The following is an 18205-nucleotide window of genomic DNA, read 5'->3' as shown; positions in this document are numbered from 1 at the left end:
GCTCCATAGCAATGCTACTGATTAAAGTATGACACCCAACCCGATGAATTAATGGGGCAGGCGGTCTCATGATTAGCCTAGCTTAACAAAAAAGATTTGCCCCAGCAGATATTATCAAGTTATATATTTATCATGCCAAAAAGAAAGTGATCTATAATCCCACGTCTTCGAGGCAAAAATTACCATTTTCATGGGTGAAACATGACCCTGCCTGCCCTGGCTTCCTGGGCAAGGAAGAAATTGAGAGGTAAAAAGATTGACAAGACAGGGATTCGAACCCTGGCGGATTGCTCCAGCAGAATACAGACTCAGGTATCCTGAGCAAGAGTCAAGATCTACGATCTATTTCTTGAGTCTGCCACCTTAACCACTCGGTCACCTTGCCATTCAATTCACGGACTCCTCCGCTTCATTGTACCTTTCGTTGTCTATACATACTTATGTACCGTTAATTTAAAGCTGTGAGCAAACCCTGATGTATTGACGCCGTACAGTGACGCCTGCAGGCCATCTTGCCATTGCATCTACTGTTCACTGTACAGACTACAGCATATATACCTCTACTACAATCAATGCAAAGTCTTCGCATTCACAGGCTGAATATTTGAGGCACTCCTACCGACCATTCTTGGACGGTGCCGAGGGCATCAAGCCAAGATCCTCCATCCGTTGTCGTCAGCTTCCGTTCAAAGGCCACCCCAGGGGATGACACACATGCTGCATCTCTTTGTGGATATTATCAATCTTGCCGGGCTCATCACTGGCATGGCTCAACATCTTATGCCCTATTTCCTGCAGTCTAGCACTGCATTGGGGTTCTGTCAGCAAGGGGAGGATATATACCGCACCAATGGATGCGAGGATGGCAACCGAGACTCTGGATCCCGGTATCAAAGTTTGGCATTCGAGGAAAGAGTTTTCGAATGACGATGACACTCGCAAGTTGGGGGTGCTTGCGAGATTGCTGACTTATGGCCTGCTCTTTCTATTACAATGCCTTCCTCGATGCCCAGCCACCAGGCGGGCAGAATCGGCTAGACAGGAAGACGAAGTCCCGACCAAGGTCACCAAGCGAACACACCAACTCTCCGACGACGATAGGGCATCAGGCCAACGACACCGCCACGAGGCCATCTAAAGGCGCGAAAAGGCTTGGGGGAGAAACGAGCAGGACAGCAAAAGGTGCCAGAAGTAGTCGCCCTTGATGAGGGGGGCCGTCGTCATCCTAACCAGGCAGAAGACCGCAGCTTGCCACAAGACGTGATTCCCCTCGGCGATGAGGATCGCGAGATTGTCACAAGCTTCGTCGCTGTCAGGAAGCGCACGACGAAGGATTCGTCCCGGATGAGATGACTGAGCTGGCGAAGCGTCAAGTGGAGCTTGAGATGCTCGATGAGGATCCCGAGGACATCGATGCCACCGGGGACGACGATAAACTCAAAGAATCTTTGACAGAAGGCTGCACCAACATTGACGGTTCAAACGAGCGAAGAGCCTGCAGCGAAGTCGCATCATGCCGAGCCTGGTTCCAGGAAGATGCGACCGCTCTTGCAGCCAAGGTCCAGAAGGGAGGAGGCGTTCAACATTTTCCCGAGGCAAGCTGTATCCTCACGTGGTTCCTAAGTCGGCCGCCAAGGACAGTCTGAGGCAGATTTGCATGTGGCAGCTTTGCTTGACGTTTCCTGATACCTAGTCTGGCCATTCGGTCACCTAAAAGAGGGGGATTGTGATATAGCCAGACTGGGTGGCCGATGATTCTCACGACAACCCTCCTAATCGTCCACATCGGCGCACTCCCGTGGCTCGCGCTCCAAAGTACTCACTGTCTCGGTCGTGCGTTGCCTCTTACGCCGCTTTTTGCGCTGATTTTATGCTGCGATGTTTGCTACCTGGCGCTGCACGCGATGAGTACTTCAAGAATGTGCTGATGGTTGCCGGGGAGAGAGATATAGTTATGGGAATACTCGGTAGCATTTACTCTTAAGATACTACTTAGGGATTGGATCCAGACCTATCTTTAGTACCAAGTCCATTAGCCTGATCTTCTTTCAGGGCGTAACATCTACCTATAATAATGCCGGCCGTTGCCTATAGAGGGCAGGTGTGGGTTCTGATCCGACTCATGTCCTAGTTGCCAAGTTTCGCGCCAACGTTGCATGAAGAAGGAACTGACTTTATTGAGGTCCACACAGGCGGATTCCTTCGCCGCGCGCCCTGTCTCCCCCCGTCCATCTCGGGGCTCGACAACTTTTGAACTATCCTCGTTGACTTGTCGCTGAACGACGACTCTATCCTTCATCCAATACCACAGAAACGAGACGCTCAACATGGCGCGCGACGCCAACGCCCTTGTCAAGACGCCGGCGAGCGAAGCCGACAGCCTGGACCTGCCGGCTGACCAAGGCCAATGCCTCAGCATACGCTGCGAGCAGTGCCAGGGCCGCGATAGCCACATCCGGCTCGAGTTTACCATCGCGGACAAGACAAAGCTGCTGGCCAACGGCCTCGAACTGTTCCCGAACCCCGGCACAGAGCACGGGCTGGAGATGACAGCCTCGGTCAACGACGACGACGCAAAGAAGGAAGATCCGCACGACCAGCTCATCAGCTACGGGCTCAGCGTCGCGCTCGAGGACAAGGACGCGACAGAAAACGTTTCGCTCATCAACGTCGACTACAAGATCCGCGAAGTCGACGGGGCCGTCGTTCAGGGGGTTCCCGTCGTGCATCTGAAGCTCATCGAGCTCGGCAGCGACGAGCTTCTTCTCGGCAGCATCACCACCATGGAGAATGACGACATCAACTGCGGCGCGGTCCAGTGCTGGGCCTACAAGCTGACGGGGGCGACGTTTGGAGGGCCCGGCGAAGAGGCCCTGCTCCGGTGCTGCAATCTGAGGAAGCCCCAGAGTGAGCCCTCGAGGAACACGACGGCCCACGATGCTCACGATTGGTACGAGACGGTCAAGCTAAAGACTCCGCAGTCTTTTCAGCCCATGCTGCTTGGCTTCGTGGCTTTTGCCATGCTCGCCGTGTAAGTTCCTTTTTTTGTTTCGTTGCCTCCGCGCCATGTACGCTTTCTACAAGCAACGACTAATGCGACCGGGCTTAGATTTGCCGTAACTTGCTCCAAGGCCATCTGCAGGCGCAGGAGTCGCAGAGCCGGCGGTGAATTCGGCAAGAAATACGCGTTGTAATGAAGTGGACCGGTCCAGCTTGAGCCGAGAGTCCTGTCTGCTACGCGTATTTAGCTTTCCTGGAGCCCGGAAGACATCTATTTCCCGTTCTCCGACCTCTCTTCCTTTTGTGTTAATTGGAGCTGGGCTGCCAGAGTCCTGGCCGAGAAACATTTGACCGCAAGTTAGCATTCGGACCTCCGTTCATCTGCATTTTGCAATGGAAACGACGCTCTGCGGATGCACATCATGGAAGGTAGGATGCCTTCAAATTACGTACCGATGCGATGCAACCAAGAGACAACAAGACGGTCGGTCATATGGGACCAGAAGCGTCCCAAGTGTCTAAATGTCGAACGGTGCAGTTTTCATAGAGTTGGCTCTAAATGAGCCCTGCGCAGCAGTACTCTTGTCGATGCCAAGGTGCAGAAATCCTGCGCAAATATGGAGGCTTTCAGCCATCTTCGGCTTTACGAGAGCCGTGCTTTCAAGGATTGGATATTGTGGCAGATTCCTCAAGTTTGGATACAAGAGGTCAACGTGAGGGCAACATGTATCCAATAGAGAATGACCAGAATCAGCGAGCCCGACTTCGGCGAAACTAATATATACGGTTGAGCCATTCAGACTGAGGCAGCGGAAGAGATGAGGGCTGTGATATGTGCCCATCATGAGTGCTTGTCATGCTGCCCCCAGTAGTGTTTGCGTGTGGCTCAGAGTGAAGATTGAAGCTCTCATGCCCTCGACGTGTGACCCGGTGGCGTCCACCCTCCGAGTTAAGGTCGCGAAATTCCAAAAAGCCCCCAGCGGGATTGTACTTGAACACACAAAGATCATGCCTTGGGTGCTTGGTCTGCGCTGGTCGAACTCGCCAACAACGGACATGGCCTGAACTGGACTTGGGACACCCGCGCTTTATATGGCGGTGCTCGTGGTCAGTACTTGGCCTGTGTCCGAGTCATCTGGGAACTGTCCAGTTGAGCGACTCCCGACCGAATCATCGACGGGCAGCAAAGATCTCTTTGATGTCTCGCCTCGGCCTTCTTAACTGTCGGCCCCATCGCAGTGAAGCATCCTATGCCGGGACCAACACCCTCCTGATGATTTCCTGCAGAGTTAGGCAGCACAGCTTGCGATGCAGGCGTTATCACACGCGCCTTTGTGCTGCATATGAGTCACACTGCCAGCCTACTAGCTGCAGTGCTGGGGGCTGCGAAGAATTCCACGGGACCTCCTGCATACATCAACATGTAGAGGGCATCAGCGCCGTATTTCAGCCTGAACAGCTGCAAAAGAAAACACAGGAGGAGTCGTTTCACGTTCAGCAACGCACTGGATCGTGTGTGAGAGCATCGGACAAGGCACCGAAACAATCAGCCCCCTTTTGCCGTGACGCGGATTGGGCTCTCGAGCAATCGCCTCCCTCCACGGCTGGCCCGAGAACTGAGTTGAAAAGAGCCAGTCCTTATTCGCACGACTCAGTCCAAGCTTGCACTCGGTTAAACACCATTGTGGTGGCCTTTACGCCGTATTGCCAGACGGCTCCCGTCGTCTTTGTCCCGGAGAACAGCAGCAGCCCACGCCTTGAACCATCCAGCTGAGCGCAAACATACGAACAGATCGCGAAGCCGCCCAGAAAGCGTCTCGAGACGAAATGGAACAGAGTCGAACACAGGCGACCCAGGGCCGGCGCTGCGATCCGTGCTTGTTTGTTGTGTGTGTGTGGCACCGGAACACAAAGTGAGCAGCAGCTTCATCGGACCGTCGTAATTCACAGCTCCGATTCAGTTCAATTTCCGCGGTGCTTAAGTAGCCAACGACTTTGGCGGCCGCTCTTCACAGAAATTCCTGGCTGGCTCGTTTTCCGTCCCATCTGTTGCCGATGTGAACCTCATCCTCCATGTGCAACGGTCCACTTTGATCCTGTTCCTGCGCCCGAACAGCTCTCTGTTCTCTCACCCTTTCTCTCTCTCGTCACACCCCTGGTCAGTCGTCAAGTACAAAAGGGCAGCGGCCCGTCACCCCCCTTGAAGACGAGAAATGCCACCAGACGAATATCGGCGCGGCGACAGCACCAGACGCAAGAACGTTGCCAAAGACCATCTGAGTCGAAAGGCGAGAAAGACCAAGCGACTAAACAGGGCGGCCACCATGAAACGCCTTGCAACCCTGCGTAAGAAAGACCACGCGCCGGCCGTGCCGTCGCCCCTGGGCAAAAAAAACCTTTCTATCGACAGCGTGCCGACGCCGACACCCCCGGGGAACGACTCGAGCGCAAAGTCTCCCAGTCCGACGCCTTCGCCGGCTGTGCCCTCGCCGCCCGGTACGCCGTCTCGCGAGACCTTGGATTGGGACAAGTGGTATCGTTCCCAGGGGCCGCGGGCGGAGAATTGGGAGGAGGACATTCGCCGAAGCATCAGTGAGCTGTGGAACGATACGGAAGCGGACGACAACAGTGGCCGATCCGGCGATGTCCCTACCGTATTGCAGCCCCCGGTCGGGTCGCAGAGGCCTTCAAGCGGACCGTCGAGCTCAGAATCGCACCACACCGAGTACGCGGCTGCGTACATGGCTTCCGTTGGCGGCCGTTCCGCCTCGCCGCGTCTCGGCAGACAGCAACAGCGGTCAAGCTCGGACTCTCGCGAGAGACCATCGCTGCGACGTACCAAGACTCGTCGTCCTGATGCGATGGATTGGGAGTCGGACGCGCCCAAGGAGCCGAAAAAGGAGTGACGCTTTGCCCATGGGCGGTGAAGCCGAGATTGTTCATCTAGTCGGGCGCATATCTCTGTGGATCTTTCTTCTTGAAACAATGGAGACTCGGTCAGCGGCGCCAGGCATAGCGAACAGAACGCCGCCAAAGACGGAGAAAGTAAGGGTTGGTTGGTTGAGAGCATGCAGAGCAGGAACGATGAAAACATGAAAACTGATAATTCATCCGAGAGCGCCGAGTGAGATTCGTCTGTGGTTGGAGTAGAGTCGCCGGTAGAATTGTTTTGCAAGTCAGGAGATCTGGCGTAAACACTCCGCCCTGAAGTGATCCTTATGGCTCGAAGCCACAGGCTGCAACGGGCAGAGGACACGACGTTTCTTGCTCTTATCAGCTAAACATGAGATATAATTCGGGGACTAGAGGGAAGTAATTGCTCCTCTTTCGGAGCTGTTCGGACAGCCTGTTGTCCCTTGACTGTCAGAGACCCAACCTTATGTGGCGATTGTCGAGTGCTTCAATACTAAGCTGTAAGATGGCGCAAGGACCTTGATTCGCTTAAACTCTGTCTATTGTCGCAGAGCCCGTTGGCCGGAGCCACGATGGCGCTGGGGACAAAGTGTCCTTGTCCGTCTAGTGACAGAAACGACGTCTCGGGCGACAAAGATAGGGTCTGGTTGCGAGGCAGAGGTTCCGCACTGCCTGAAAGCAATCCATGGCTTCTCGTGCCGACGAGTATAGCTGTATACAGCGTTGTGCCGTGATGACAGGGCATATGTACAGACAAGGCCTAGACTTGCCGGCGCAAGATCGACTCTCAACTTCATCTTTGCCCTTTACTTGTCCAGATTCGGTAACCTGCCGTGGAAAACGTTGATTCAATAGTCAATGCTACTTCCGAGAGCAAGTATGTCCGTTCTCATGCATGTATGGCCCGCAGGTTTTCGCGGTAGGTAGGAGTCAGGTCTAGGTCGATTCGTCGTTCGACCGAGAGCGCGTCGACAAGGATCCCGCGAGAGGTGCGGGCATGAATTCGACGAGCTCTAAGTTGGGATTGGGTCAAATAAGAGATGATGGTGTGGATATTGTGGCGCAGGACTGCACCTGAGTGAATGTTGGACACAGCTTGGTTGCTCAGGGGCACCAGGCCAGACGTTGTTGGAGAGAAGCCCCCCGAGTGTGCGAGGGGGTAGTTCTTTAGATTGTCGTGTGGGCAAAGTCAGGGAGGGAACTGTCCTTTGTCATGGCCTTTGACTGGACAACACCGAGGACAATGAAAGACGCATTTCGACCTGGCCCCCTTTCATCTCCTCGAGTGTGGAGTGCGGATACTCGCCCATCCAGTGCCCGCCGCCATGCATATCGATGCTTGACCCCTTGAGAAAGAAGACAGTGAATTTCGACATGCATTGTGAGACACGGCGGTGGCTTTTTCATTCACGGTGCTGTCGGGGAAGTGAGGCGGTTGAAGGATGGTTTGTCACAGCACGCACCGTGGCTATACAACTCGTTACCTGACTTTAACTCCAGATGGCTTCGTGTCACTTTCATCATAGCCTGCTGGATGCTTTGAAATTCTGCAATCTTTGGCTCTCTCACATTGCTTTGGAATTATGCTGAGGCTCACCAGGTGGCTATAGCAACGACAGTGAAGAAGGGAAAGAGTGAATAGCCAGACAAGGAGTGAAAATCGACTATAAATCCGACACGCCAATCGCATTTTAGATGGCCTCATGTCTGCAGCAGTCGGAGAATTTTACAAATACAATTTTACCATTCGTCATGTCCACATGATGCAACTCCCAAGCTCCCATGTCGTCCGCAAGACGAGCCAGGTCAGGCTTCTATGCTCGCCTTCTTCTCCACGTGCTGCTGGGTGACGTGCTCCCCCTCGGCGGCGCGCTGCTTCTCGTCGTGGGCGCGGTCCTGCTCCTCGGCGTGGCGGTTGCCGTACAAGCCGACCTTGTACCAGGGCAGATCAAAGAGGCGGTCCATGCTCTCGAGGCTGCGGCCGCTCGTCTCGGGCACCGAGAACCAAACCCAGATGCCGCCGAGCAAGGTGACGGCGGCGAAGCACCAGAAGGTGCCCTTGGGGGAGATGCCGCCCTGGGGGACGGGCAGCAGCATGTTGGGCACGGCGCGCGAATTGCCGTACTGGTTGGCAAAGTGCAGCGTCATGGCCCACGAGGTGGCGAGGGCGCGGATGCGCAGCGGGAACAGCTCGGCCGTCAGGATGTACTGCATCGAGTTCCAGCCCAGCGCCCAGCCGCAGCCCGAGAGGTAGATCATGGCAATGGCCCCGCGGCTAGCGGCCCTGTTCGACTCGGGCAGGACAAAGTCTTCCTCGACGCCCAGCTGGGGGACGGCCGTCAGGAACGAGGCCACATAGATCATGGCCACGGCCTGGAGGACGATGCCCGTCAGGAGCGAGCGCTTGCGGCCGATGACGTCGACGAGGAAGAGGGCGCAGACGAGGGCGGAGACGAGCTTGACGATGCCAAAGACTGCGGTGACGAGCAGGCCTTCTTCGCTGCCGGTGATGCCCAGGATGCGGAAGAGATCGGGGGCATACTACGACACGGCTCGAGTTACTAAAAGGGTCTAGGGGGCCTTGACAATAGACGTACAAGCGTGATGCTTCCCGCGCCACTCCATTGGGAGAGCAGCTGCACCATTGTGGCGAGATAGACGCGATACAGGTTGCTGCGGTCGAGAAACATCTCGCGCAGCTTGCCAAGCAATCCGACGCCGCGGGTGGCCTCGAGCTCGTGGTCGAGGGCCGCCTGTATGGCCGACACCTCACGCGTGACGTATTCGCCGTCTGCGGGAAGCCGCCGCAGGTGAGCCATGACCTCGGCCGCCTTGTCGGGCTGGCCCTGCTTGACGAGGAAGCGCGGCGACTCGTATTGCAGAAAGGTGAGGATGAAGATGATGCCGGCCATGGTGATGTGCAGGCTGGTCGGCACCAGCCAGCGGTTGTGGCTATTGGGATCGAGGTTGACGGCGCAGCCGTAGTTTGTAAAGTAGGCCAGAACTATTCCGAGGTAGACGAAGCCGGTGAAGATGGCTGTGCAAAGGCCTCTGATGGCCGATGGTGCTATTTCCGAAATGTAGACGGGGCTTCATCACGATGAGTTCAGTCGTCCTCTGTTCGGTGAAGGAAAGGAACAGACTCACCCGACGACAGGAGTCTGGCCAACGCCCAGGCCGGCAATGAAGCGCCCGGCATAGATGGCGCCCAGGCTCCCGTTGACGCCGCCGGCCATGAAGATGATGATGCCCGTCACCCAGAGCACGCAGAGGAAGCGCGTGGCCATGATGCGGCCGATGCGGTCACAAACCAAAAAGGCGCTGCGACATTAGTTTGGGTCAGCTGAATCCACTGGAGAGAACGGCGACAAGGAAGGCAGAACGGAGAGACAGAAGGACGCGCACATCAGAGCACCCGCGACGGAACCAATCTGGACCATGGCCGAGACATTGGCTTTGATGTTGGCCTGCTCGACCGACGAGTACTCGCCATAGCGAATCGTTTTCTTGAAATCGGGGGAATTAAAGGCCCCCGAGATGAGGCCCTCGTCGATGCCCCGTGCCGCCCCGAGCAGACCAAACGACACGACGGCGAACCACAGCCGCCAGTTGAAGACACCCTTGGGCTCGCCCAGGTCCTTGAGCCGAAAGATGTTGACGGGCTTCTTGACGCCGCCCGCCATTTCTGCTGCGTTTTCTTCTTTGTCGTCTTCGTCCCCAGGTCAAACGGCCTTCGCTAGGTCTAGCTCTTCTTCTCGTGCCTTGAGCTGACGGTGTCTTGATCTGTTGCAGATGGCGGGGTGAGATGAAGCAGCATGCCCTCGCAAGCCACAGGCGAAATCAGGAAAATATCAAAGACACACAGCCAGTCACAGGATCGATGGCTGTATACACCGCAGGGGAGGGGAGGGGAAAGGGGGGTTGATGAGGGGTATGCGACAGAGCAGATCATGTCTCGCCTCAGCGCGTTCATGGCTTCTCATCCTTTTTATCATTTTTTCTCCATCCCCACCAACGCCCCGAAACCCGAAAGCCGTCCTTTTAACACGAGGCTTGGGAAGGCGCCTCCCTGCAAGGCGGCTTACTAGCAGCAATTCGAACCGAGGCTCTGAGTTCCGGTGAGTGGGAAAACCGACGTGCGGGCACCCATCCACGAGCTAGCAACCGACGGCTCAAAGCCAATTTTTCGGCAATCGACTGGCTTCATTGGCTGCCGTCGACTTGTACATGGAATTGCCTCCTCCGGTTTACGCCGAAAAGGAGAGGACCTCTCCTTGCTCACTCCCCGCCTGGGTGTTGACTCGGGGTCGTGCGTGTGGGGGTCCAGGTGACCGTTAAAGCGCTGAAAGACAAGCCACTGAGACCAAAGATGCAGGTTTTTCGGGCTGGGGCAGCTTACTCTCGGCCAAGGTGTATGGTGTTAGAGCCTTGGTATGAAGACAGCCCAGAACGTTGCCCGCGGCGGCATGGCAGCGTTATCCATGCACCCAGCACCCATGCACGCTTTCTGGGGTATAGATGGGGAAAACGGATGATGAAAATTGGAGAGAACAGTCTCGTGACTCCTCTCCCCAGGAGACCGTCTCCCCATATTCATTCCCCGGATCTCGCTCGACCTCTGGTGCCGGCAAGGGGAACCCCTGTTCCTTTGCTTTCCCCGCGCTCCGCGCTCCGCGTTCCGCGTTCCAATCCTTGTTGTCTGCCGCCATCGGCCTTTCCTCGATTAGGCTTCTCCGCTCGGCGTCGTAGTTGTTGCCCTTGCCTTTCCGGGCCCGGTTGCTGGCGGTCCGTTCGCGATATCCGGAGGACGGGTTGCAAGGCTCGACCCCTCAGTCTTGCGTACTCCGTACTTCAAGTCGCCTTTCTTCTTCGCTGAAGGTTGCCTTGCCTGGCTTGTACTCTGCTTTTCTTTCTTCCTCTCAGTCGCCAAGTCTCCAGAGTCCCAGGAGCGCACCAACCTGCAACCCACTCAGCCGCTGGCAGCCGTCGGCTAACCTCCGACGGGGCGTTCCGGCTCTGTCTCCATCCCCATCACTCGGGGAGGTGCGCGGCAAAAGTGGGCTCGACCCCGGAATTAATTAACCTTGTGCGAGGCACAAAGAAAAACGGGGTCGCTCTCGTCAAAATATAAATTTCGATAGTTGATTTGAATGGGCGTCGGTCGGCGATGCTCAGCTGCGCCCTTCTCCGTTCGAAATAGTCATCCTATTTCCAGATGCAAAGCAGGGATCCATTGGTGTAATTCCCCCGACGCTTCGACGGATAATGCCCGCCACGACTCATGCCGATTCGCACGGCGCCGGGCTTGGCGAATTGTCAGCTGGCCCACTGTCTCCCTCCCCCGCTGCCGAGTCGAGAATCCGGGGCAAGGTCGAAGCAACACCGAAGCGAGCCCGTGGTCTCGACGCACCACTGCCCTCCTTTGCTGTGTCATGGACGCGAGAAAAAGGGAGATTAGGCAACCCTCCCTTCACAGCCGCACAACACCGCCCAATCAGACGGCATGCCAGTTCGCCCAGCCGCGGAATCCTTGCCGCTTGCTTCGAGCTGGCGCGGTGGCTGTCACCCGCCATGTCATCAAGGTGCAACGATGACTCCCGGTGGCAACCCCCGCAGTCTTCAGGCCAGTCTCGGGCTCGTGTTATGTCTGCCGTGCAGGGCCTTGTGCGCCCCACGGCCGCGGTTCGCCCGATTCTCTAATCCAAAGAGGGTGGTTCGCCAGCCCCAGAGCATCTGTGCATGTCCAGAGTCGCGCGGCTGCATGCAGGGTCTGCAAGTCGCCATTTTGGCCCTCGGAGATGCAGCGCAAGTCTTGAGGCTTGGTAATATCTTCCTCGGTCGGGCCCAAGTCGACTTGGGATCCCGGAGGAAGCCAGCTCCCCGAGTTCACGTAGTAGACTGATCTGATGCCTGCCCCGCGTCTCCTGGAGGGTAGCCGGCTCAATGGAGGGTGTAAGTTTGCTGTTCATTCGAAATGTGTGGGTTGGGCTGCAGCAAGGCGTTTCCCATGTGCGCCGAGCAATCGTCTCGCCCGTCTCGTGGTTTACCAACATATCCAGCAACAGGCCTATCGTATCTCTCCAAGCTCCCGAGCTGGCGACCGTTGCGACTGTGCTTGGCCCATGCTCAACGCCAGTCCTTCGGTACTCTTCTTCGGTACCCACTCCCTCACGTCCAATATCGTCCCCATGTGTCAAACTCTTCACGTGTACCCCGAAACTTGAAGTGAATCTCGGTGACATCTTGAAAGCCTTCCTGCACCTTGGGCTCCTTGAAGCGTGATGCGAAGCCCGTAAACGCCAGCTTCGGCAGCCCTTGCCTCGCCTCCGGGTTCAGCACCTTGTTGTGTGCCCGGACAGCGTCGTTGTGCTCGCAGAGGTGCAGCGGCGTCCTGAACCACAGGCATCGGATTGGCAGCTTGGCCTTCTTGGCCAGGTCCACCCACACCGCTCGCACGTCGGGGTCGGGGTTCGTATTATCTGTCTTTCAGTTAGTTCCATGCCTCGCACCGTAGCCGGGATGGCAGAGCGAACCAACGACTATTGAGCTGCCCCCGGCCATCAGTTCCCTGGCTGCCTGGACACACTTGTCCCGAGATTTGAGCGTGTCTTGGTTGACCCTTTCATAGCCCAGCGGCTTGAGATGCCTCCAGTAAAACGTGCTCTTTCCGGCTCCAGGAGGACCGCAGTACAAGACGATGTCTTGCTTATTCTTCTTCTCGAACAGACCCGATGCTCCCAGTGATGCCTCCTCGAATGGATGACTAGCCAGGTCAAAATCTCGATGAAAGTCCCTGGGCTTTTGCCCCAGGAAAAACTCCTCGGGCGTTTTGTAGGCGATTCCGACGTTGTGGGCAAAGTTCCTGTCCGAGCAACTAAAGTCTTTGGCAATAGCCTTGACGTTGCCGCCCCCAGTGCCGAGGCCCGCGATTCGGCCGCCAGCGTCGCCGACGAAGAAGCTGTTTGCCAGGTCTACCTCGTCTTCTGCCAGGCCGTAGTCGTCGCACACCGCCCTCCACATCCCTGGTCTTGGTTTCCTGTACATGTCCCTCCCCGTAGCTGCGTATACGCTTGTCGGCAGATCCAGGCTGCTGAGAACAGCGCTGCATTTTTGCTTGAATTCGTTGACACGCTTTTGCGCAGACGCCTTGGGGCCCTTGTAGCCGGGTTCAAAGTGAAGCATCAACCCACCCTGGTTGGAAAGAATGACAATTTGATAGCCTTGGGCTTGGTGCAGCTCGCGAAGTCTGCCGGGCACGCAGCTATCCCACCATTTCCAGTCGGTCGCGTTGCCTGCATGTTTTTTGCCCGACGACGTGGCGATCAGGGTTGAGTCGAGGTCGAATGCGGCTATCTTGCGGCGCACCGAGCCGTTTTCATCATGCACATCGGGTAGATAGCGGCCAACGAGCAGGGTGGCCGGGGCGGCGTCGTTCGGGGCCCTCTGGGACCATGCTGTGCGGTCTTTTGGCTTCTGCGATGTCGGCGTGAAGAAATTGGCGACGGCGGTCTCTAGCAGGCGGATCAGCACTTGCACAGTGATGCTTGGGGCCTGGGACTCACTTGTGGTGCCGCTCTGCAACGTGCGTTTAAGTGGCGGCGGAGAAATAGGGACATCTGTGGCATTTCGCTTCCCTGGAGGGCTCGAGGGTGGCATTGTGCGTCTGTCAACTACCTGTGTCGCAAGCTCATCATCGAGAGACGTGGAGCTTAAGGGGCGCGCGGGTCTCTCGGCGGAACGCGGTGGAGAACGCGAGGTCACGTGCCTGTCTGCAGCCTCTCCCAGACGCGATACTTATGCTCGTAGACGGCTCGCTAGCAAACACCTTACCAGCTCTTGGTCTGTGGTTTTCTCCAACGACGGCAACAACACTCTCGGCTTCCTGCCATTGAACAAAGCTCTTCTACCTGGCCCTGACGCCTCTCCCCGGGGCACATCCCTGGCTTCTCCTCGCCTCCAACGTCTGAATCCTCCACGTCTGGCCAGCATGTATGAGCTGTTCCTCACGGCCCTGGTCGAGCAAGCCGACTTTCACGCGGCCTGTGCCGTCTTGAGCGGCTTCTGCGCCATGCCGCCGTGGGAGACGGTCGGTCGCGTGCTCTACTTCCAGGGCCCCCCCCGGGCGTCTGGCATCTCCAACCAGACCTCCATCGACAAGCCCATGCGCAAAGATGTAGCCTTTCTGTGGAAGGACCTTCACCAGAGCCTCAGTCGTCAGTCTTTTGTCCTTCAAGCCCGGTATGAGGTTGCCAAGGAACGAGACATGGGCCCATCCGGTGTCGCAGTGGAACTCGACAGCACGCCCGGCATCTTGCGGTGGACGGACTTTCCCGATCCTCCGCATGGACGGCCGCTCCTCACTCAGCGCAAGATTGTCGAGATCTGGGAGCAGAAGAAGCTGCCGTCGGTGATGCGCGACAATCACTACCAGTGCGTCGTTGCCCTCCCTGGCCTCCGAGGCGACCGTGACTGACGCGACCCAGGTTTAAAGCCGAAACCGTCGAGGAAGTGTACCGCTTCTTCCGGGATGACATGGAGTTCTCCTTGACCAAGCACTACTTTCTGCAACCCATTAATGACTACACGCCGCTCGAGTCGAGAGCGCAGCCGTCTGGGCCGTCGACGACGCTGCCAGCCTGGGACTCGTTGACACCGGTGGACATGCAGAGTCGATGGATCCTCCACGTCAAGTCGCATGTTCTCCAGGACAACAAACCAGACGAGATCCGCAAGGCGCAGGACCGGCTCATGTCCATCCGCAGCGAGCTCGAGGGCATCTTTGACTTTAAAGCCATCGACCGCAAGGTGCACGACACGCGGGTGGCAATGCAGCAGCAGGGTATCCAAGCTCTGCCTCAAAAGGTCATGCTAGGAAAGACTTGAGGACTCGAGTGTCGAGATTGTATAACCATCGGGCAGAGTTGAGCGCTTCGAGCCGACTCTACCGCCTGTCCAGGCATATTTGTTTGTCTTTAGACCCGGCGTTGGCGATACCCAAAGGACGATTCAATTTCAACGCAACCTGCTTGCTCATCCTACGTGCTTTTCTGCGCCAGTGCCGTCAATTCTCATGCGATGCCTTACTCTGAGCTGTCTCTGCCATGTACCTTATGCGCAAGACTTGGTACGCCAGTGGCGGGTGCATCGAGGGTAACGAATCTCCCAGGCCGCCTACATGACACCTACGGACTTGAATCAGGTTCGCTTCCATCTCATGAGCGACTGTCCATTTCAAGGCGGCTGTGTCTGCCTGGTTCTGCACATCAGGAGCCCGGGTTGATCGACGCCCGTCAAGCCACTTCGCACTCCGGAACAAGTGTACCATGGGGTAAGCGCTTGAGCACCTTGGACGTCAAGTTGACGATGCCCAGATCAGTAATTGAAAGTGGTTTAGTGTCTGCAGAGGTCGCATACGATCCAGCCCTGCGGCATTAGTTCAACTCGGGTTTCTGACATGGGTCCTCACATCCGCCGGTTTATGCTCAAGTCACTGAATCACTCGCATGTGATGAGCAGATGGTTCTCCCCATCTGGGTCAGATCCGGGCTGTACGTAGCCGAGCGTAAGCACTCAAGACAGTGGCAGAATCAGAATCACGCAGTCGATGTCAACTTAATCTACAATGCAGAGGCTACAGATCAGATCTGCAAGGTGTCTGTAAGTGGCCCGGGGTAGCCGGGCAAGATCAGCGTGAGGCCACGTGGGTTTCGTCTTTTTCTATGAATTACCGAGGACGGCTGCCTATCTAGACCTTGACCATTGCTTGCCTTTGCTCACTGGCATCTTCACGGGCATCCTCATCGACGTTGCTCGATAGGGTTGAGGGAGCGAAAGCGTCGATCTCTACGCCTAGAGAGCTTTAGGTAGGATCCATCTGGACCACGAACGACGCTGGCAACGAGGGTCCATGTCTTGCCACGGTTAGCAGATCCCGCAGGCTTCGAGCATCCTGAATTGGAGCGCCAAGCCATGGGCGGCAGCTTTCCTCCAACGCCTCAATCGAGTACAAGATCGAGCGGCGACAGCCCTCACCATGACGGCACCGCACATACTCGCCTTCCCTCCCGCCCACCATCGTAGGTAGCGACGGCCCACGCATGCGCAGCCGGTCAGTCGCTGCCTGGGTGGCACTCGCGCAAAGCCCGCAAAACGACGTCTTGGCCCCTCTCTCTCTCTCTCTCTCTCTCTCTCTCGCCATCTGTGCATGTACATGCGCCAAGCAACACGGAGGGGGAAGGGAGGGGGGGATCACCAAGTAGAGGCCGGCTTTCGACGGCCGATCGATCGGCTACATGTGATGGGAGTGGAATGACACGAAGGAACACAGGAATGGAGGCGCGGGAGCGGGAGCGGAGCGGGAGAGCAGGGAAAACACTAGACTGGGCGAACACAGGGAGTAAGTGGGTGAGACACGGGCTGAGTCTGTGTCTCTCCTTGTCCGTTTCCCCCATCCCCCTTTTGCGCTCCCGACAAGAGTCAGTCAGTCCCGAGACGGAGCAAGACGGCGATGATCCCGGCCGGGCCACGCGGCGGAGGAGCCGGGTGTGGGTGGGCAGGTGGGGAGTGAGGGAGGGAGGGGCCGGACCGTCCCGTGCTGGCCGGAACGGGAAAAGGGGGGAGGCGGAAGCCAACCAGTTGGAGGTCGCTCAAGCGTGATATCGCCACATCAACGATGGCGGCTCGCGAGGAGGCGCGGAGTGTCCAAGAAGTGTTTTATCGAGCGGCAGACGACTGAACTTGAAAGGACGAAAATGAATAAAATGGTTATATACATGCACTTCGTATATATGTGTACTGTGCCTATGACATCGGCATAGACAGAGGAGAGAAACGGTCTGCTTCTCCAAGGAGAGCGCGCATGCATATACATACAACACACACACACAACACACACACACAACACACACACACAACACACACACACAACACACACACACACACACATGCATGACGCCTCAAGCCTGAGAGGCAGACGCCGACGACGAGAAAGGAGGAGGCGTGGGCCAGCGGTGACCTATCGCCATGCCGTGCTCGATCCTCCCTCACACCCCCGCGTCACCAGCCAGGCGGTTGCACATGCATACTGACCCTTCAGGCCCGGGCTCGTCCCACCGACGAACTGCATGCGCCGCCCCCTTCGTTTTCTGCGTTGCCGTGTTCCCGAGCAAAAAGGACCCTGCACCAGAAAAACGCGGCCATCGCATCGTTGATGCTTGACGCGGCGCACGTCCAGTACGTGCCTTGGCCGAATAGAAGGCGACTGAGAAAGGGGAGGGGAGGAGAGAAGAGGAACAGAACACGCCATTTTTTTTGGGGGGGGAAGGGCTGCTTCCCGTGTCAATGCCGTGCTCCGACCTGTTCAGTCGAGTCGCCGAGGCCCGCACGGGAGAGCTTGTTGAAGCAGAGGTCAAGGAGAGGTCGAGGATGCCTTGTCTCCTTTCCCATGCATCGTCGCCTCGTCCAGCAAGCAACCCGTACAGTCATCTTTCATATTTCCGTTCCTCTCCTGTTCAAAACACGGTCTCTCCCGCGGCACAGCCACTGCCGACCCCACGGCAAGGCTGAAGGAAGCTGAGCGAGCAAAGTGACTGATCACGATGCACCTCTTCGCGACGGTGCAGTGCAGCATAGACCAGTAACCGTTTCCGTCACCGCCAGCCTCTCCTCCTCCGCCCCGGCCGCTCACAAGGACACAACGACGCCGTCTGTCCATCTCCCTCCCATCGCCACGTGGTTTGTTCAACCTGCCTCTCCACCTGCACACACCGCACATAGATACACGCGCACGGCACACGTCGTGGCGGTTGTAGCGAGAGGTCGGAGTAGCAACAGCAGTCCTCGTAGCATACACGGCTAACGACGAACAAACACTTTGCAAACCGAACAAAGAACCTGAAACCCGTTCCTCTGCAACCAGATGCCGTCTCCCTCGTCGGCGGTGCTACTACCACCACCCCCTCCTCCCACCCGTCGTCCGATCCCCATGCTGCAGAGAAACAAAGGAAAAAACCTGTGAGACACGGGGCGTACGGGGTACATACATGGCATCGAGGCCGCGGCACCGCCAGATGGAAAAATAGAACCGTATCCCGGCTTTATCCCTAAAATAAATCTAAATCGTCTGCCCCCCCCGCGCGGGGAAGTCAAGCCATGCCATGCCATGCCATGGATCAGCTTGTGCCACCGACCAATCGCCTCGTGCGACATCGCCTAATTGGACCGCGTGGCCGTGTCGCGTACCGTAGGGCCCTCACCTGCTCAGCCTCTCTCCCTCTCTCTCTCCCTCTCTCTC

The 18205-nt window shown here is 56.9% G+C and overlaps 5 protein-coding genes and 1 non-coding gene across 6 annotated transcripts; 3 read left to right on the top strand and 3 right to left on the bottom strand.

Annotated features, from left to right (window-relative positions):
* Positions 1 to 257: 257 nt before the first annotated feature.
* Positions 258 to 385, bottom strand: HRG_12136. Its single transcript has one exon. It is a non-coding gene; the product is annotated as a tRNA-Leu (tRNA).
* A 1942-nt stretch (positions 386 to 2327) lies between these two features.
* Positions 2328 to 3035, top strand: HRG_10550 (uncharacterized protein; the record flags this gene model as incomplete). The annotated part of the gene is made up of 1 exon (XM_044869021.1): positions 2328 to 3035. The coding sequence occupies one exon, from the start codon at positions 2328 to 2330 to the stop codon at positions 3033 to 3035; it is 708 nt and encodes a 235-aa protein (XP_044715763.1).
* A 2178-nt stretch (positions 3036 to 5213) lies between these two features.
* HRG_10549 (uncharacterized protein) lies at positions 5214 to 5906 on the top strand (the record flags this gene model as incomplete). Its single annotated transcript, XM_044869020.1, has 1 exon — positions 5214 to 5906. One exon carries the CDS (start codon positions 5214 to 5216, stop codon positions 5904 to 5906), a length of 693 nt encoding a protein of 230 aa, XP_044715762.1.
* A 1813-nt stretch (positions 5907 to 7719) lies between these two features.
* Positions 7720 to 9596, bottom strand: HRG_10548 (sugar transporter domain-containing protein; the record flags this gene model as incomplete). The annotated part of the gene is made up of 4 exons (XM_044869019.1): positions 7720 to 8454; positions 8511 to 9003; positions 9061 to 9234; positions 9319 to 9596. 4 exons carry the CDS (start codon positions 9594 to 9596, stop codon positions 7720 to 7722), a joined length of 1680 nt encoding a protein of 559 aa, XP_044715761.1.
* A 2485-nt stretch (positions 9597 to 12081) lies between these two features.
* On the bottom strand, positions 12082 to 13569 carry HRG_10547 (polynucleotide kinase 3 phosphatase domain-containing protein; the record flags this gene model as incomplete). Its single annotated transcript, XM_044869018.1, has 3 exons — positions 12082 to 12392; positions 12447 to 13424; positions 13476 to 13569. 3 exons carry the CDS (start codon positions 13567 to 13569, stop codon positions 12082 to 12084), a joined length of 1383 nt encoding a protein of 460 aa, XP_044715760.1.
* A 331-nt stretch (positions 13570 to 13900) lies between these two features.
* On the top strand, positions 13901 to 14796 carry HRG_10546 (med18 protein; the record flags this gene model as incomplete). The annotated part of the gene is made up of 2 exons (XM_044869017.1): positions 13901 to 14343; positions 14397 to 14796. The coding sequence occupies 2 exons, from the start codon at positions 13901 to 13903 to the stop codon at positions 14794 to 14796; spliced, it is 843 nt and encodes a 280-aa protein (XP_044715759.1).
* Positions 14797 to 18205: the final 3409 nt, after the last annotated feature.

Source organism: Hirsutella rhossiliensis (genome assembly GCF_020360975.1).
Source record: "Hirsutella rhossiliensis strain HR02 chromosome Unknown scaffold00016, whole genome shotgun sequence".
Lineage (NCBI taxonomy): Eukaryota > Fungi > Ascomycota > Sordariomycetes > Hypocreales > Ophiocordycipitaceae > Hirsutella > Hirsutella rhossiliensis.
This window is presented reverse-complemented; position numbering and strand designations above follow the sequence as displayed.